The sequence below is a fragment of the Frieseomelitta varia genome, unplaced genomic scaffold (assembly GCF_011392965.1).
Source record: "Frieseomelitta varia isolate USP_RPSP 00005682 unplaced genomic scaffold, Fvar_1.2 scaffold_576, whole genome shotgun sequence".
NCBI classification, from domain to species: Eukaryota; Metazoa; Arthropoda; class Insecta; order Hymenoptera; family Apidae; genus Frieseomelitta; species Frieseomelitta varia.
In genome coordinates, this window is record NW_025110341.1 from 345796 (window position 1) to 365410 (window position 19615).

General features: G+C 33.8%; 1 protein-coding gene across 4 annotated transcripts in view; it reads left to right on the forward strand.

Annotated features, from left to right (window-relative positions):
- LOC122534085 (synaptotagmin-5) overlaps positions 1 to 19615 on the forward strand; it is a 133398-nt gene that overhangs the window by 109304 nt on the left and 4479 nt on the right. For 3 of the 4 annotated variants that reach the window (XM_043664394.1, XM_043664396.1, XM_043664397.1), the window contains 7 exons: positions 9970 to 10033; positions 10597 to 10837; positions 12674 to 12910; positions 13389 to 13484; positions 16112 to 16385; positions 16848 to 17081; positions 17397 to 17561. In XM_043664394.1, the coding sequence (XP_043520329.1) occupies positions 9970 to 10033; positions 10597 to 10837; positions 12674 to 12910; positions 13389 to 13484; positions 16112 to 16385; positions 16848 to 17081; positions 17397 to 17561 (1311 nt within the window). The remainder of the gene's footprint in view (positions 1 to 9969; positions 10034 to 10596; positions 10838 to 12673; positions 12911 to 13388; positions 13485 to 16111; positions 16386 to 16847; positions 17082 to 17396; positions 17562 to 19615) is intronic. The other variant, XM_043664398.1, reaches the window with a different exon arrangement.

Genomic DNA, 19615 nt, shown 5'->3' on the forward strand with positions numbered 1-19615 from the left:
TCGAGCAAGTAGAACGAATAGGCTGCATTAGGAAGTCGGGAAAATTGCGGTTTACGTTGTCAGCATTTTACACGCGCGATGCAGACGAAACAAATGAGTTTCATGATTGAACGCGACGGTAATTTTATATGCCGCGCGCGTATGTTGCGATAATTTTACATCGCGGTAGAACGATGTAGATTGAAAGGAAAGAAAAGGGAAGAAAAAATGCAAATGGTGTAGATTGATAATGTAGATTGAGGTGACCTGTTATGTCGCGGGATAATGATGTGGCTTAAACAAGCGTCGCCTGGGAGATATATATTTTTAATCAGATAAGTGGCTTTAGGTCGAACACGTGCGGCCACACACGCGCGATGTGCCTTGTAAGACAAGCAGCGTAGATTAACCGTGAGCACTGTATCTAGTCGGACAAGTAGCGCATGTAGAAGCGTTCAGCCCAGTAAGACAAGTAGTGTAAATCAAGCGCGCGCTGGAAGTCAGACAAGTAGTACGTACATTGTCGAATGCCGTCAGGCAGCTGCTGTAAATCAGCTCTGATACTTTGATATTATTTATTATTACTACTGTTGTTCTATTATTACTAAATTATATATTATATCATAATATATTATAATATTATATTATAATTATATTATAATTATAATATATATAAGGTGGCCATTGAAAAACTGAAGGGTTTGGAAAAGTCATAACTTATTTATTTTCATTAATTATATTTATTTATATTCAAAATATCCATTAATTATATTTCCAAATGAAATAATAAAAAATTTTAAAAAACATGTGCTTGTGAAAGTTATTTTTGTTTTATATTATTCAGTCTTTCAGTGACCTACATTATATATGATGTAGTACAAATATATATTATATACTGTCAGACGACTACTTTGAATCAACTCTTATATTTTTTTGTATTATTATTATAATTGTTATATTGTATTACTAAATTATATATTATATCAAGATAGTGCAGTATATAATTATATATATATTATAAATATCTCATATATATAACTTAATTTTGCCATCATCCTACTTCCAAGAACAACTTTCTTGAAAATGCTGTCGATTCAATTCATCAAATATTGCATCACGTGACAATTTTTTGATTCATCGAAAGCCTCGTAAAATTCTTCTTCGTTTTGTACAAAATATACATCGAGGGGAAATCGTTAAAATTTTTAACTGTCAGCCGGTTCTTCGCGAGAGGAGTGACGGATGAAAATACGTCGTGTATTATTGAAAGCGTTTTCAATCGTGGAAATTGTTTCGCAATTTAACAACGGGCATGCACATGCTCGACAAGTTCTGATCGTTTTTATTAACAATACCGGGGGCTTGATGTCGCTCTGGTTTATAATGGAAGTTCAACATTTAATAAATGATCTCGAAATTCTGGTGATATTCTGACAAAGCGTCGTGAGAACCAGCAAGTCTCGCTGTGTGTAATTTAAAAGCGAGTCTGCATATTTGTCGCCCGACAGGAAAGTTTAAATCACACGACGTTTGAAACTCGCTGTACGTACCGTACGATTCGCTTCTATCCGTTTGCCCGTCGTATATTTATGTATGAAAATATTCTCCGCATTCCTGGTAAAACGTTCAGAAGCGTTTAGTTTTCACGGCTGAAAATTGTTTGCACCGGGCGACTTAATATTATTTTCATGTAGCTCTACGTTTACCGGCGCTTTTTTCTTTTTTTTCCTTTTTTTTTTTTTTTTTTCTTTTATCGCGGAGATTTCACAGCGAAGAAGGAACTTGAAGGCAGTCTCCTTTATTTTTTTCCGTCCTGAAAGATTCCGGCCGTTATCTAGAAATTTTTTCACAATGAGCCGGAAAACCAAAGTGTCTGTATATTTGCACTTTAGCCGGGTTATTCAATTAGAAATTCCATCGAGCAAGAAATTCAAGGCTTTGTTTAAAGAGCGGTGAATTTTAATTTCACGCCGAATTTTATTTTCACTGATTGAAAACCACATAAGAAACAGGAAATTTATTGTAAATCGCATGATACGTTCGGTATTCAGCCGAGAAAATGTCAAGAGAATGTAAGAAAGACATCAGAAATATCTTGTTATTGAACGTTACGAATAATCAAAATAACTGTTTAATTCTCTCATATGAAAAGAAATTCGTTGGAAATATAAACTGATCGTTTTAGGAAACCACCAGGAACAAACAGATTCCAAAAATTTCTCAATTCTACGATTCATAATGTTCGTAAATTTGAGCAAATAAAATCAGATGAGAGAATAATTAAATAAAATAAATGAAATAAAATTATGGAGATGGATCTGAATCTTGCAAATTGTTTTGATCAAACATATACTGATGCTATAAAGAAATCGCGTGTCATTGAAATTTCACTTGGAGGAAACAATTAATCATTTCATATGCACCGATCTGGTACATGATTTCTAACGAATCCTTCCTTCTTTGAAAACGTGAAATCAAACCTCGACGGTTTTCACTTGTACCAGTCTGATATATTTTTTATCACGAAACAGGACCAACAGGCTTTCCCAATTAATTTCCAAATGACCCAGTTTTCGTCGAAACGTGCCACAACGTCTTATCTCGTTGTTCTGAAAAGAAAACAGAGAGCGAGTTATCGATGAATAAATGTCGCCGGGTTAATTAATATCCCTTATCTGACGTTTCAGGAAACGTCGTACATCGTTTTCTATAAATTATCCTCACTGACAGATCTCTAACTCTTGGTAAACTGTCGGGCAGACAGCCGCGGATCGCCGAGGACGCGAAATTTTTCGAGGTCGAGGGTACAAGTTAACTCCATTTCCGTTTGCCACGATTCGTCAGGCGAAGCGTCGCCATTTTCAATAGCACGTCCGCTGACGATTCGAGAACGCATAGCTTCCACATTGACCCCATCGCTCTTCCCCTTTATTCTCACACAGCCGCCGACGATTATTAAGCTGAACGAGAATTTCGTGCGTTTTTGTTCTAAAGAGATTCCATTGTACCGTTCGAGAAGCATTAAGCAATTTCGATGATTTATGGCAATTGCATGCAAATCTCGTCCATTGCTTTCGGTCCGGTCTCAAAACGCATATATACATTTTTCTAAGACAAATCGAAACTTTCGGAACCACCATGAACCTGCATAAAGGCTTCATAAAGGCTTTTTACTGCTGTTTCTGTATACTTGCGACTGTGAACGAGAAGTAGAAGAATTAAAATCACGTATAATAATAAATTAGTAATAATAAAGTAGAATAATTAAAATTAATAAATTAGTGATAATGAAGTAGAATAATTAAAATTAATAAATTAGTAGATAATGAAATAGAATAATTAAAATTAATAAATTGGTGATGATAAAATAGAATAATTAAAATTAATAAATTGGTGATAATAAAATAGAATAATTAAAATTAATAAATTGGTGATAATAAAGTAGAATGATTAAAACTAATAAATTGGTGATAATAAAGAAGAATGATTAAAATTAATAAATTGGTGATAATGAAGTAGAATAATTAAAATTAATAAATTGGTGATAATAAAATAGAATAATTAAAATTAATAAATTGGTGATAATAAAGTAGAATAATTAAAATTAATAAATTGGTGATAATAAAGTAGAATAATTAAAATTAATAAATTAGTGATAATAAAATAGAATAATTAAAATTAATAAATTGGTGATAATAAAATAGAATAATTAAAATTAATAAATTGGTGATAATAAAGTAGAATGATTAAAATTAATAAATTGGTGATAATAAAGTAGAATAATTAAAATTAATAAATTGGTGATACTAAAGTAGAATAATTAAAATTAATAAATTAGTGATAATAAAGTAGAATAATTAAAATTAATAAATTAGTGATAATAAAGTAGAATAATTAAAATTAATAATTTAATAAAGTGGAATAATTAAAATTAATAAATTAGCAAAGTATAATAATTAAAACTGTGAAAATAATAAAATAAATGAATCACGTAGCACGTAGGTTAGATTTGACAGAAACATTGCCGCCCACGAACTTTCTGTTTTAACCTAAAAATACTATTTTCCCCGATTTTTTCCGCGCTTCTCACTTTCTTCTTCTTCGTTTAACCTTGTCCCCAATTTCTACGCGAAAGCGCATCGCAGAGGTTTAACAATCGCGACGTGCAAAGAGCGATCCTTTCTGGTCCATCGATGCCAGAATTAATTAGATTGTTTCGCCATTTTGTCGTTCAAGGACCATATGTCGCGCTATACGGAGGAAGTTTCCACGGATTTGGCAGTGTTGGACTGTGTCGGGCAATTTGATGAAATACTGTCAGAACGTGGACTGAATTTTTGAACCGACGCCTTAATTAGAAGTGAAGCGTTGCTCGGCACGAGCTGAAAATGTCGCTGGGGAATATCCATGGCCTTCCAGAGTGTGCTGGACGATTGTTGTGTGGTTGTTCACACGTATACCGCGATCGAGTATTTCTTCGGTAAACGTTCCGGCGCGTATCGAGCAAACATTGTCACTAATAACATGCAGTTTCAGAACTACAACATATTTACGAACGAGGAAAACAGTTGAAGTGTTTCCTCACTTTGCACGTCCAGCGAGAAAAATTTGAAAATAATGAATGCAGAAATCAAGATTCCAATTTGTCCAAATATTCACAAGAAACCGTATTACTTGGAGAATGTACTACTTGAAAATAATTTACTTAGAAATGTTATAAAAAATACGATTTTTTAATATATTGTTTAAACAGAATTTAATGACAGGTCTACGTTATTAAATTCATCGTTCATTCAAAAACATATGTTTAATATATATATATATAATTTCAGTTTTGTGGCTCTTGAGATGAGGATCACTTATTAATTGAAAGAACGAATTAAATATTACACGTTTGACTACTACTTTTTGATATAATGATTTATTTCTAGAGCTTTCGTTAATTTTGTAATAGTGCGCATTGTATGTATTATACATAAGGTAAGATTGGAAAAATCTCATGGATCTTTAGTATTGCAACACAGGATGATAGAAAACGCTTTGAAAAAGCGACTTTTCTTTCGAAGGTTTATCCGATGTCTCCCTTTTCCCTTTTTTCGCATCGACGAAGTCAAAAAAGAATGCATCTGTTTCTGGCTTTATCAAACGTGAAAGGCTTTTCATGCGAAAGTCGTGTTCACGGTGATACGCAAAGTATTTCACAGGCAGGATGTTCGTATTTTTACGATTTTCCTGCAACGCGGAACAGGCCGGTTTCAATCCTGCTATGGATTTCCCCGCGTTGAATCTGCGATAGAAAACAACCAAAATGCATTTCCTTTGGCAGTGCGCGGATATCAAAGGAAATTAAAACGCGGTGATAAAAGGATTCGACGATGAACGCGGAGGGGAAGAAAAAAGAAGAATCTCGTAGGCCACGTGTGAAATTAATACATACAATGCTCAAGCCTCGAACGGACGAGATCTCGAAGTTGCATAAACTTTTCGAGATCTCTTGTTGAAATGTCGTTTAACTCGAGGAACAAATAGCAGATAGATCCTGATAAACTTTTGGTTCTTCCTTTTTCAATTTTCGTTGGCGTTTTCAACGTCTGAACATTTGATTTTACAAAATATTTAACTTCTTTTTGTTTTACCATTTTTTTTTTTTCATTTTTCAACTTTAAGCTGGCTTTGAGTCGAATTTGCAGATATAATAAATCTTATCTGGCAAATATTCCAAGAAAATTCCTTTTATTGCAACTCGCTCGAATAACTTTCGATCTCTGAGATACGATTTCACGTAAGCCCCCCTCTCCTCCCCTTCTCCGTCTTCACGTGTACACAAATTCGCTATCCGCGAATTTAAAATATTGAATGTTCCGATATTTACCTGCCACAAACCACGTGACGCGCGTTTTCCAACTCTAAACAAAAAAAAAAAAAAAATGTATCAATTCGAACAAACAAGCGAAAAAAAGAAACACTCTCTCTGACACTTCAAAATAGAAAAAAAATTGATGAAATAAATTTTTCTGGTTTAATTGTTTTTTCTTTTTTCTTTCTTTTTTTTTTCTTTTTTATTAGAGCACAGTTACCAAAGGAAGCCTNGTTTAAAGAAAATAAAAAGAAAAGAGAATGACAAACAAAATAAAAAAAAAAAAAAAAAGAAAAGTCTTCCCAAAATTCGCAGCGTTTTGTCAGCATCAATTAGAATGGTTGATAGTGATGTAAATAGAAAATTAAAAATAACGAAACACCATGTCCCCTGTGGGAAGATGCTGACTCTTTGCCTGATGCGCAGCTGGTTCCCCCGCAGGTGAAGCCGCAGCAACAGTCCTCGGGCAGCAGCAGTGGTCAATCTGGTTCGACAGTTCCTGGGCCAAGTCCTATTGGAGCAGGTCAAAGTCCCATAGGGCATCCTCCCGTTAGTCTCCAAGGACCGTTGAGCCCACCTCCGTTCAACTCCACCGGACAACCCTCTCACGTCAATTATCAGGTGATCAGTTGTTCTGAAAATGTAATAGCACTTTTCATGTTTCGTATCCTCTGTATCCACTATTATCATCTTCTTTATATTTTTTCTCTTTTTTTTTTCTTCTCTTCGTCTTTGTTTTTGTACCATTTCATTTACACGTTTCCATTTTTCAGGAATTCCCTCAGTATCCAGGATCTCAAGCTGCGCAATATGGCAGCATGTCTGCTATACCCTCCCCGCCGGCCGTGTTGTTCAACACTGGCTCCGGTCAACTTCCAGCTCAGGCAGGAGGCCTCTACGGAGCGTTTCAGTTAGATCAGAGCCGATCCCCTTTCACGCAGTACCCGCCGTACGCGCCGTCGCTTCAAAATTCCTTCAGCCAGCAGAATGTATACTTGCAACAGCCGCCACCTCCGCCACCGCACGCACCGAATGCACCGACTCCGGATATGTATCAAAGCAATCTTTCACAATATCGCATCGTAAGTAGTTGTCTTGTCCAATCCCGTATCCGGTTTCATAATTCATAATATACAGTTTCAACGGTAAAAGTCGATTATCAAATATTTACCTCTGTCGTTACATTCTGTCGGAAGAAAACGATTGCTCTGACATTGAAATTGATTTAATACAATAGTGTTTACATACGCATATTAGGAAGTGCGTATATCGCATGGGGGATATACACAGGACATGTGAACCATTAAAGAATTGAAGATGTCATGTTCACAGATCCATGATCTTATATAGACTGAGACTTGTTACTTTACGTTTTTGGCAGCAGTTTACGCGAACACGTGTAATAGAAATTGGATATCCGTGTATTAAAAATTATACAGATTGAGATCTAATAAACGCGCATATACGTCAAATACAGATATCTCTGTGAGATATTTAATTAATTTCATTTATATATTGGAACACATTTTGGATAAGAATATATCCAAAACGATATATTTAAATTGGTTTTGTTCCATTTTCAATTATCTTGCTTTACTTCTGATTCTAAACTTACTCGAGGAAAAGAATATATTTCTTTTTTTTATTTTTTTATTTTCTTTCCTCAAAATTGTACAGACATCTTGGTAAAAAAAATTCAGCATATATGAGAAAATTAATTAAATTCCTAGTTTCTAAATCCCTAGAAAAACATGGTCTGTGATGTATTTGATATATATCTATAATGCTAAAATACGTGGATGAAGTTTATTGAACACCTCGTAATACCACGTTGAAGATCTATATGTTTAAGCACACATTAAAATGTAAGAACTGTTTACTTTTCGCAGACCGCAGCTGCTGCTCCACCGTTTGGACAAAATCAACAGCTCAGTAATAATCCAAATACAGTTCTTATTAGCTCTTCTTCAAACTCTTTGATGTCAGCCAGTGTGAAGCCATCGTCTCAGCCAATCGGAGCCATTGGAACCAAAGCTCCTCACTTTCAAGCACCGTCTGCTCCTCAGCCAAACCCAGTACGTCTTAGTTTAGTTTAATGATATATGGTTAATACTTGTTTAATTTCCTGCACGATGTTATTTATCAGATTGTTTGCAAGATGCGTATATCTTTTTTTTTCTTTTTTTTTTCTTTTTTTTTTCTTTTTTTTTTTTTTTTTATTAGAGCACAGTTACCAAAGGAAGCCTGTATGGAATTGTTATCGTTCGCAAAACACGTTTTTCTCACCGCTGAAAATCGACCGATGGCTGCATCCAGTCGACGAACGATTAATTTCAATGTTTTCTTTCGAATATATCCACTACCAATATCCGAAAACACAGACAAATCGTAGACGGTTCATCGACCCGGTTCCAACACTCGCCCGGTTAGACACACATTTGCCAACAATTTTTAATTACGGGACCAGAAATAAATAGACATGCTCGGGGCGGAGAACGCGACTTTGCTTGAAAACAGGGGAAATAACGCGTCAAAAATCCAAACGAGCGCCGGATATTCCGTGGAAATTGAAGAAATCGCCGGAAACGTGGCTTCTCTCGAACCAATATTCTCGATATCTCTTCGTTTCACTAACACATGTGTGATATTTAGCAAGTTAGATATATCTCTACAAGTTGGACAAAACTAATATCTAACTTTTGTCTTATAAATTTTAAATTATCTTAAATCTTATATTATTAATCTTATATATTATCTTATATTTCTTATCTTTAATCTTATATTGTATAATACTGTTATATTAATCGTGTATTATTAATTAAATCTTATAAATTATCTTATAAATTTACAAATTAGATATGCCTCTTCGTTTCACTAATGCATGTGTGGTATTTACAAGTTAGATATTAGCAAATTAGATATATCTCTACAAATTAAACAAAACTAATATCTGATTTGTAAATTATCTTTATAAATTTGATAATTGTCTTATAAATTTGATATTTACGATATTATAAGTTAGATATTAGTAAATTAGGTATTTACAAGTTAGATATTAGTAAATTAGATATTTACAAGTTAGATATTAGTAAATTAGATCTCTATCTCTACAAGTTGGACAAAACTAATATCCAACTTGTAAATTATCTTGTAAATTTACAAATTAGATATATCTTTTCGTTTCGCTAACACAAGTGCGATATTTAGAAGTTAGATATTAGTAAATTAGATATTTACAAGTTAGATATTAGTAAATTAGATATTTACAAGTTAGATATTAGTAAATTAGATATTTACAAGTTAGATATTAGTAAATTGAGATATTTACAAGTTAAATATTAGCAAATTAGATATATCTCTACAAATTGGACAAAACTAATATCCAACTTGTAAATTATCTTATAAATTTACAAATTACATATATCTCTTCGTTTCGCTAACACAAGCGCGATATTTACTAGTTAGATTTCATTCGTTCCAATATTAATAATAATATACGAGCAGTGTAACAAGTTATACATTTATCGTTATTAGGCTACGAATACTTGATAAAGTGAAGTAGATCTTCCGTATGTATGAAAATCAGAATCCGCAGCCCGATTATTAGATTCCTCTGTCCGAGTATTCTTTTTTCTTTTCTTTTCGATATTTCTCTTCTTTCTGCGACGTGGTGATCCGAATTGCAGGATGCATACGTAAGTGCGTTTTATACGAAAACGGCGCGTACGTGCGCCCGATGTTAACTTGGAAGACGGAAATTCCTTTCTACGCTCACGTCGGAATCGTAAACGTTCGACTGACTGACTGAGAGCAGGGCAACTTGTTTGCTTTGCTTCTGATCCAGATTCAAGTAACGAGCGAGTCGGTGGAAAATTAATTCGGGAGGAGGCCCCTTTCGTTGGTAACAAAGTAACGAATCGAGGAGTTTGAGACGTTGAGATTGCCTCAAACACTATACATATTCTGTTCACGCGAATCTCCTTCATTTTCACATTTTTGGAGAATTCTGTTTTATCTGAAGGAGTGAAACATGAAAAATGAGAAAAAAGAAACAAATATAAAAATAAAATGAAAGAAAACGATCGATGGAGGAAATTGGACGCGATCTTTCTGACAAGCAAATTTTGTTACAGGAGTTCAACGTCGCTAAAGAACAACACGCAGTGCAGCCATGTTCCTCGGTGGTCGTCGAATCAGGTACTCTTCGCCAGAAAATTAGTACAATGGGATCGCTATGATCTTCGACTCGATTTCACCGCGTAATAGCCTTCATTTGCGAAATTGCCGGTCGAGCAATCAAGGGATCTTGACATCTTGATCGCGTTTTAAAGTTGAAAAATCAGAACACGTAGCTGTAACGTGCACGGTATAACAGAAGCATCTTTCGATATAATGAAATTACAATTTTAAATGCTGCTCGATATAATAAAATGGTGCGGATACGTTTGAGTAACTTGCTTCTTCCCAAAAAATGATTTTTTCTTTCAAAAAAGTACATAAGTACCAATTTATAGAAAGTACATAAGTTCTAATTTATAGAAAGTACATAATTTATAGAAAGTACATAAGTTCCAATTTATAGAAAGTACATAATTTATAGAAAGCACATAAGTACCAATTTATAGAAGAATATTCTTAAAAGATTAATAATCGTCGCCGTAATAGTCGAATAGACAGTCACAAAAAAAGGCGCCGATCGTTAACAACTTCGTCGATATTACCTGTAAACATCACATCGTAAATTATCATGTGAAACACAGGGAGTTTGCCGCATCAAAGTCGAAGTTACCCTGGCGGTGGCAGCGGATCCGGAAGCATGGGCCGATTGTTCACGAGAAATTCATCGGTTAGCTCGCAGAGTTCGTTAGAGGGAGCATCTGGGCCAGCATCCACCCATCGTACTGGCACTTCGACCCAGATTCGGCCGTTTGGACCTGATGGACGATATCACCGGGATCCTTTGCACGCTGCCTCGTCTTATCCACCCAGCAGAAGCTCCAGGTATGATTTAATTAACCGCCTAATCGAATAACTCGATAATAGCTTTTCCCTGTGAATCTCGCTCGCGACGCTGCTGTCTCTGCAATCGTGAAATTATTTGTAAAATACTAGAGCGATAGATTGCGCAATTTTCGCGGAGTATTTCTTTTTTTTTTTTTTTTTTTTTTCACGAAGAGGTTCAAAGGAACGGGACAGAAATTTACTTCTCCTGGCGAATATATTTTAACAGGTACACTTTGCTTTTGATGTTTTATACATTTCGCGTGTTTTGCATACTTTTTGGTTCTAAATTTCTTAAAATGCTTAAAAATTCGCAGTCTAGAAATGAGAAGGAAATTGATCTTGAAATATATATAGAACAACTGTAATCTATGTGAGAATACAGTTATAGATATAGTTATAGTTATAGATATAGATGGAACAGAGAGAATCTCACATTTTTCGTTTATTTCTCTATATTTTCTATCATTTAACGATCATTTCAAACAACATTGTTCCATTATATATATTCTGTAATAATATAGAAGATTAGAATTAAACGTTTCCATTAGAGTTATTAAACGGTGCTCGACAAATGTCCGAGGTTTCATCGAATCCCCCGTGAAATCTTGTTAATTGCTCGAGCATAGTTCACTCGTAACGGTTACGCCTGGTTACGAGTGCTTAATGATCTCTTAATTTGACAAAGCGATCCTCGATGAAAGTTTGGCGAGCTCTCTCGATGTGAATAATTCCATTTTTTCGTTATCGTACTGCTCTCGATCAAGTAAGAATTTCTTTAATTAAATAGGTAACGCAGAAATGTGAAACTCACTATCAGTTAGAAATTAAGTAGAAGAGACACTTGTATTAGGTACGAAATGATAATTCTTTATATCGTCGTTGATATCGTCATAAACGTTTCATTAAATATTGAACCATTCATTGATCATTGGACTATGAATATTTACGCGGATTCATGTCTTTGTGAAAGTAATTTAAAAAATGCAGGCAACATAGAAATTTGTTTTACCTAAATAAATGTGATACATAATCGCTAAATGTGATAACATGCGACTTATTTTAAATATTTCAACATTATTATATAATATTACAATAATATTATATAATAGTATATAGTATATATAATATACTAATATAATAGTATAGTATATATAATATTATATACAATATAATAATATTATATAATATTACAATATTATAATATTATATAACATTATTATATTATATAATTTTCAACACTGTTGCACCTTTAAATTTCACGTAATTGCATAGAAATATATAATAGTATATAGTATATATAATATACTAATATAATAATATAGTATATATAATATATTAATATAATAGTATAGTTGCACCTTTAAATTTCACGTAATTGCATATATAATAGTATATAGTATATATAATATATAATAGTATAGTATATATAATATTATATACAATATTATAATATTATATAACATTATTATGTCATATAATTTTCAACATTGTTGCACCTTTAAATTTCACGTTGCATAGAAATCCACAGTCTATTAACATACTCGAGACTTTCCGACCTCGTTCCCAACCTGGAGAAATAAATTTTTCATTTTCTTTCTTTTCTGTTTTTTTTTCTTTTACAAACTCGCGTTATTACATTGTAATATATCTCCAATATAATTTTCAGAAGAATAAGCTTCTTTTCCCATTTTTTGTAACGTAAGAACTGTAGTTCGCATCCATCCTGAAATCATTCACTCTTCGTGCACTCGTCAGGATCGTATTATATTGGTAATCGGTTGTACAGCGATGATTAATTGACATAGACATTGCACTCGATTCCAAAACGCACAGATCGCCATCACCTGGTCGTGCCGCATCGCTAGATGCACGCTGCGGAAGTCCAGCCAGTTGTTCCGGAAGTCTTCTGAGCAGCAATGCGTCACCATCTCAGAGCTCTCTGTCGTCCTTGGCAACAGGTGTGAGCTCATCTTGTGGTGGTTCCTCGATAAACGTTGCCCACGGAGCTTCCAGATCAGCTGGCCGAAGTCTTTCACCCCTTCTTATTCCACCATCACGCATTTCCGCAAGGTGAGACAGTGATCATTGTTTCTCATTGCAACCTGCAAGACGTGATCTTGGCTCTCAAATAGTATCGTTGGGTCACAAAAGACTATACTAATTTACGTCAGATTGATAAAAGTTTGGATTACTTTACACTCTCCACGATGGCAATAAAATGTCAAGATTCTATAACTTGAGATTTTGAAATTAAAAAACTCCAAAATTCCAGAGTTTCCAACAATTTCATTCTAAATCATCGTTTACAATGGTGAATACCAGTTAATAGTGTTAAATATAATCGTGCAAAGTCAATCAATGATAGATCAACGAGCAGAGTTCCCTTATTTAATCACAGCTTGATCGCACACTGGCTAAGAGTTAATTTTTTTTTTACTTCGTCCCTCTCACGATCATGTTTAATCAGTGTATAATGGCTTTACGTGGAGAAAAGTCTTCTTGTAATAAGTATTACTTTTAATCTGTATGTATTCTTTTTGTATAATAGCGAAGGTGGACCACAACCTCCAGCTTCGCCATTGGGCTCCATACAACCTGACCTCTACCAAAGAAGAGATGGTCCCATTTATCTCAAGGCTCGAGTGTATGTGACAGACATTTCTAAATCCAAGTATTCCTTTTTCTCTCTCTCTCTCTCTTTTAGTATTTAATATCAATATTTGTTATTATTCATTAGTATTTAGCATTCTTTTTCTTTAACATTTCTTCTCTAATGTATCTTTCTTCTTTAATATATCTTGGTATAAAACATTAATATATTTTATTTTATTTTATATATATTTTATATAATATATATATTTTTTTTATATTTTATATAATTTTTTATTACATATTTTATATATATATTAAATAATTTTATATAATTTTTATTATATATTTTTTATATATATATTAAATAATTTCATATAATATATATATTTTTTATATTTTATATAATTTTTATTGTATATTTTATATATATATTTTTTATATATATGTTAAATAATTTTATATAATATATACATATTTTATATTTTATATAATTTTTATTGTATATTTTATATATATATATATTTTATATATATATTAAATAATTTTATATAATATATATATATATTTTTTATATTTATTAAAAGGATACTGAACATTTCGAAATCATTGCATCCAACTATCACAAGTATTCAAAACTAATAAGGAAGTTGGAAAGTATCTATTGACCTAGTAATAAGCTCATTTGCCATTCTTACGTTCCTACCTCCCATCCCTTGGAAACTTTATAACAAAGTTTCCTCCGCGCGTTTATAATATGTCAACCCGTGACGCCACACGGTTTGTTCCAGAAACCAGTTTAAAGAAAACTGTCGAGTGTAACGCGATCACGACCGTACAATCCGCGATGCAATTGCATCGTTATAGTTTTATTATTACGCATCGTTCATCTCGTGGACATTTCCGTTATACGCGGCACAACATTGACACACTTAGACAACACGTAATAAACACGTAACCAAAAACGTAACGTTCGTTATTTACGACACGTGACACGTAAATAAAAAAAAAAAAAAAAAAAAAAAAAAAGAAAGGGAACGGAGGAAAATGATCAATCAAACTTCGAATGCTCGTGCAGTTTTACATTTGTGTAAAGTTGCTGGAAAGAAAAGAAGTGGAAGCAAATTCTCAGACTCTGACTATTTTATACATTTTGTATCCATAATATTTTTAATTTCTTATAAATGCACTGTCTATCGGCCATCCTCTTTCAACGAACGAACTCGAGGAAATAAGTCGTCTCTTTCGAGAAAATTGAACGTCGATCGGACATTCGTCTGATGAAAATTAAGAAACTGAATTGGAGGGGGGAAAAAAAATAGAGCCGATCAGTTTGGCTTCTGGAAGGCACATGTATATTACCCCTGATGACCTACATGATTCGATCTGCCTGGAACACGCATAGCATAGTCTGAAAGGATTGAATTACCGGATATATACGGCAATCGGATACGAAAAGCGAGCCATTTTATTATTTGACTTCGGCGCGGATGATTAATCCCTCGATCAATAGGCAAAGAACACATGCTAACGCCTCGTATTGCTACGTTTATTAATTGGGGCATGCGAGACGTATGTATACATATATAACTAAGCAATAGATAGATTCGTGTTTATCACTGAGTATGTAAAATGAAAATAACCGATGATTAGGTGCTTCGAGCACGATTTGTTAATACGATTATTAGACGGTGTCGTTGCGCGTTTCGCGACCGATGAGGACAGATCCGATTTTGCATTTTATTTCATTTCGATACTCCGTTTCGATGAAATTTATCGCGTGGGATTTTATATAATTTTTGTAACACGTTCGTCGACGCGTGTTATTCTGACGCGGATTCAATATTATTGAATTTCGTTCGGATTAACTGACATTTAGCTGACTCCAAGCGATCTGCAATTGTTGGTAATTTGAAAATAAACGTTCAACGCTTTGTTCATTGAAAATTTATGCAGACTCGTATTTTCTGAAATATAGCGTGTATTAATATATAAATATAATAATAAGAATATAAAATATAATATATAAATATAATAATAATAATATAGAATATAATATATAAATATAATAATAAGAATACAGAATATAATATATAAATATAATAATAAGAATATAGAATATAATATATAAATATAATTTAAAACCTTGATAAAAAAAATTCTTTTATACACCTTATACCTTGGATACTTGATGTATTTCTTTATATCACGTACGTTCTCTACAATTTTACACACTTTAAAGTTCCACGCTTAAATATACACAGAAATCCACGGTGTACTGAAGAGCCAGACAATAATTTATGTCATGATATTTCAATGATATCTCAAATTCCTAAAATTTCATCTCAAAAATCACAAACTCCAGATGGGAGACGTCAGGTGAGAAAATATCAAGAGAGAATCTTTGTTAATATAAATATTGCCTCGATCCAACATCTCGACTTTAACAACCAAATCTGAACTTCAAAGACTTCAAAGATTCATGTTTCTTCAGTTACTATATTCGCTACTATAACTTAAAAAAAAAAAAAAAAAACAAGAACATTCGCGGATATTGATTTCCCAAACCGAACTTTATCGACTTTAGATATACGTGTGCGATTCCGTACTTGGATTTCAAACTGCTCGATATACATCCCCGATAAGAAGTAACGCGTGTCTTCGTGTTGGCCCTAATTTCAGAAATGGAAAGAGCCTGGGCCGGCTGCATTTGCGATTCAAATACGACTTCGATCGATCGGATTTGCATGTACACCTGATCGAGGCACACGATCTGGCTGGAAGTGATCAAGGAGGATTCAACGATCCTTACGTGAAGCTGACGCTCAGCCCTGAAGTAGATTCGAGAAAACGACAGACGCAGATATACCGTAACGAGACGAACCCGTTCTTCGATCAACAATTCAAATTCCCCGTCAGCAACGACGAACTTCATGACAGGATCCTGGTTTTGCAGGCAATTAACACGAATATTACTACTAATATTCTACCTATTAGATTCACTTAGATTTTCCTGCCCTTCAGTTCTTTTAAAATCCCCCCCCCCCCCCCAGCCATTAGAATATTTGATATTTGTTATTTCAGGATATTGTTAGTAGAGATAACAGATCACCTTGAAACAGTAAAAATTGAAGTGACGATGTATCGATTCGAATAGTTTTATTTAATAATATAAGCAAAGCTCTGTTCAAACAGTAACTTTTTAGTAGTTAATTGTTTTTTTCTTTCGGGATGCAAATAAATTTCTTTGATACATTATCGATCCTTTGATAAACATTGACGTAGGACATTTTCAGCGAACGAAGCAACGGGCATTGCAAATATCTGTCGTGGTGGGAAAGTTTTCTTTCAAACTGTACGCACAAAGGAGTGGTTGATACGCCAGTGATTTAATCAAGTCGAACTTTCTCTTTAACAGGTGCTCGATTACGATCGTTTCTCCAGGAACGACATCGTAGGTTCTGTCAAAGTGCCGCTGCATATTTTACGATTAGATTCGCCTACCTCGACCGAGGAAGTTTGGGGGGAAATTGAACGTGAACGGAAGCCACCCGAACAAATTCAAGAAGTTCTGCTGTCGCTCTCTTATCTGCCAAGCGCCGAACGGCTAACAGTCCAGATTTTAAAGGCCAGAAATCTGTTCCCGCCACAGGTAACTGGCGATCGATCCATCGAATTTCATTGCTGTTTTATTTGCACGATCCAATGAACGTTAAAACTACTTTCAGTATTTTCTATTTTTTTTTTTTTTTTTTTTTTTTTTTTTCTTTNTTTTTTTTTTTTTTTTTTTTTTTTTTTTTTTTTTTTTTTTTTTTTTTTTTTTTTTTTTTTTTTTTTTTTTTTTTTTTGTTTCTTTTTTAATTAACATCTAAAATTAATATACCTCTGTTTTATCATTCATTTGCGTCACGAAAGTGATTGATTCGTTTTAATATTCCACGTGCCTGCGCCCGATTGTTTTACGCAGGACAAAGAAACCTTAGATTCGTTCGTGAAAGTAAATCTTCTTTGTGGAGAGAAGAGGGTGAAGAAGAAGAAAACTGCTGTGAGAAAAGCGACCACCAGCCCCGTTTGGAACGAGGCGATGTCCTTTAACGTTCCTGCCAACTATCTTGCGTCATCGGCCATCGAGGTAAATATAACGTCTAACGTTCAATCAAGCTTTTCTACTTGCTACCCTAATGCACAAACTGTCGCGCCGGATAATTAAGAAGCATTGTCGAGGGTGAGACCGCGATTTCATAATATTTCGTACAATGATTATGTCGATCTCGTACGAAAATATATCCAATTTTGATTTCTCTTTCTCTCTCTCTCTCTCTCTTTCTCTCTCTTTGTAGTATAATTTATAATTTCCATCTTCATGTGAATCACAAAGAACTAAATGAAAAGTGCGAGATTACAAAATTTTCATTTTCTCTTTCATACAGATACCTTTGAAACAACGTACAGATTCTATCGTTTCATCCGTTGAATTTAATTTGCGAAAAGTGGCACAAGTGCATCACTCTCCCATTCAACTTTTCATATATTTCCAATTCTGCGTTAATTAATTTCCCCTCGTTACGTTTGATAAACGAAAGATATTAAAATCACATTGTTAAATCAGATTTGGGCAAATGTTACTCGGAATGAGGATAAAAAAAAGAAAAAAGAAAGAAGAAAATAACAATTTCAAATAACTCGTTTATCTCGTGTTCGAATCAAATGAATCATTTGCAATTAGTAGTAAAGTGATGCTTCATCCGAGAGTTAAATAAAGCAGGCATATATATCTGAACTTGTAAACGTTATGTGTTTGTATTTCTAACGCAGTTGACAATGTGCACGAAATAGAATTAGAAATTATTTATAGAAACCATATGTTTATAGAACTATATATTTATAGAACTATAACTATATTTATAGAAAAAAATTGCGCAAAATACGACATAAAATAATGAAGTAATTTAGAGAGAAATCGTTCGAACAACCAAGTCATCGAATCAGATAAGATGTCGTGTCATTTAAATAACAATTTTTCGAATGTTTCACGTGAATAATAACCCGAGCCTTTAACGTCACGTCTCCATTGTTAGGCTCTGTTTCTTTCGATTCGCACGTGAAACAAACACACCGCGGAATTAACTCGAAAGTGGTTCTTAATGCAGTAGACTCAAGGCAGAACACTTTTGTATACGTCGAGGTTCTCCCTTCGAAATGTTATTTAAATCAGCGGCCAGCCGGATTGATATGCATAACAAAATTTCAAACTACATTATTCAGCTCTGCGAGACAAGAGGGGGAAAAAAATCGCATTTTCACCGGCGCGAGCGAAAGAATTTAATTTTCAAATTTTATACTGTGAAGCGCGGTCTGTTAATCTTTCTCTCCCTTTTCCCTCTCCCGTCCAAATCCAAGGAATTAAAATGAAAATCACATTAACGAAAAAATCGACGGCGTTTTGCGACCTCTTTCAGCGACTCGAAATGTTAACGTTGTTTTAGCAATCAACGTGCACGTTGACGGTTTTAGCGTACGTGCGCGTTGAATTTTTGTTTAATTCGAGCACGATCCAAAAAGATACGAAGCTGCAACGGTACAGGTCACGTACATGGTTATTACTCGTTCGTCTCTCTGTCGTTTGTACATTATTTGTCACGCGCGAACTCAAAACATTTTCCAATAACATCTGTCACGTTTAATATTGATCAATGTAGTTTAAACAAAGCATCGGAGGATAAAGGATAATTATCTTCCTTTGACCTTAATAAATTCGCTTCCGTGGAGCTTAATTGAAATCAGTAGATTTAAAATAATATTTTCGTTTGCTGAAATAATTCGCTTCGGAAGTTATTTTTATAGACAATTGGTTTCTAGTATTATTTTGAGAGTTATTGTCAGAAAAATTAGCTTCAAGTAAGTGTCTTGGAAATAAATGATTATATATATATATATATATATATATATATATATATGACATATCTTTGAAAAATATCGAATCGAGCTATTTTAAACGCGAGATGATGATTCCATCTCGTTCCCATTAAATATTTAAGAAACCAAACTCCATTTTCACAAAAACGCAGAACTCCGGGACTTCGTTCTAGAAAACGTGCGACCTCGCCGATTGCAAATGAATTCCAACGATTACAAATTATCGATTTGCGCGGAGAGTTCGCCTACAAAACCGTGCGTCAATCTCGA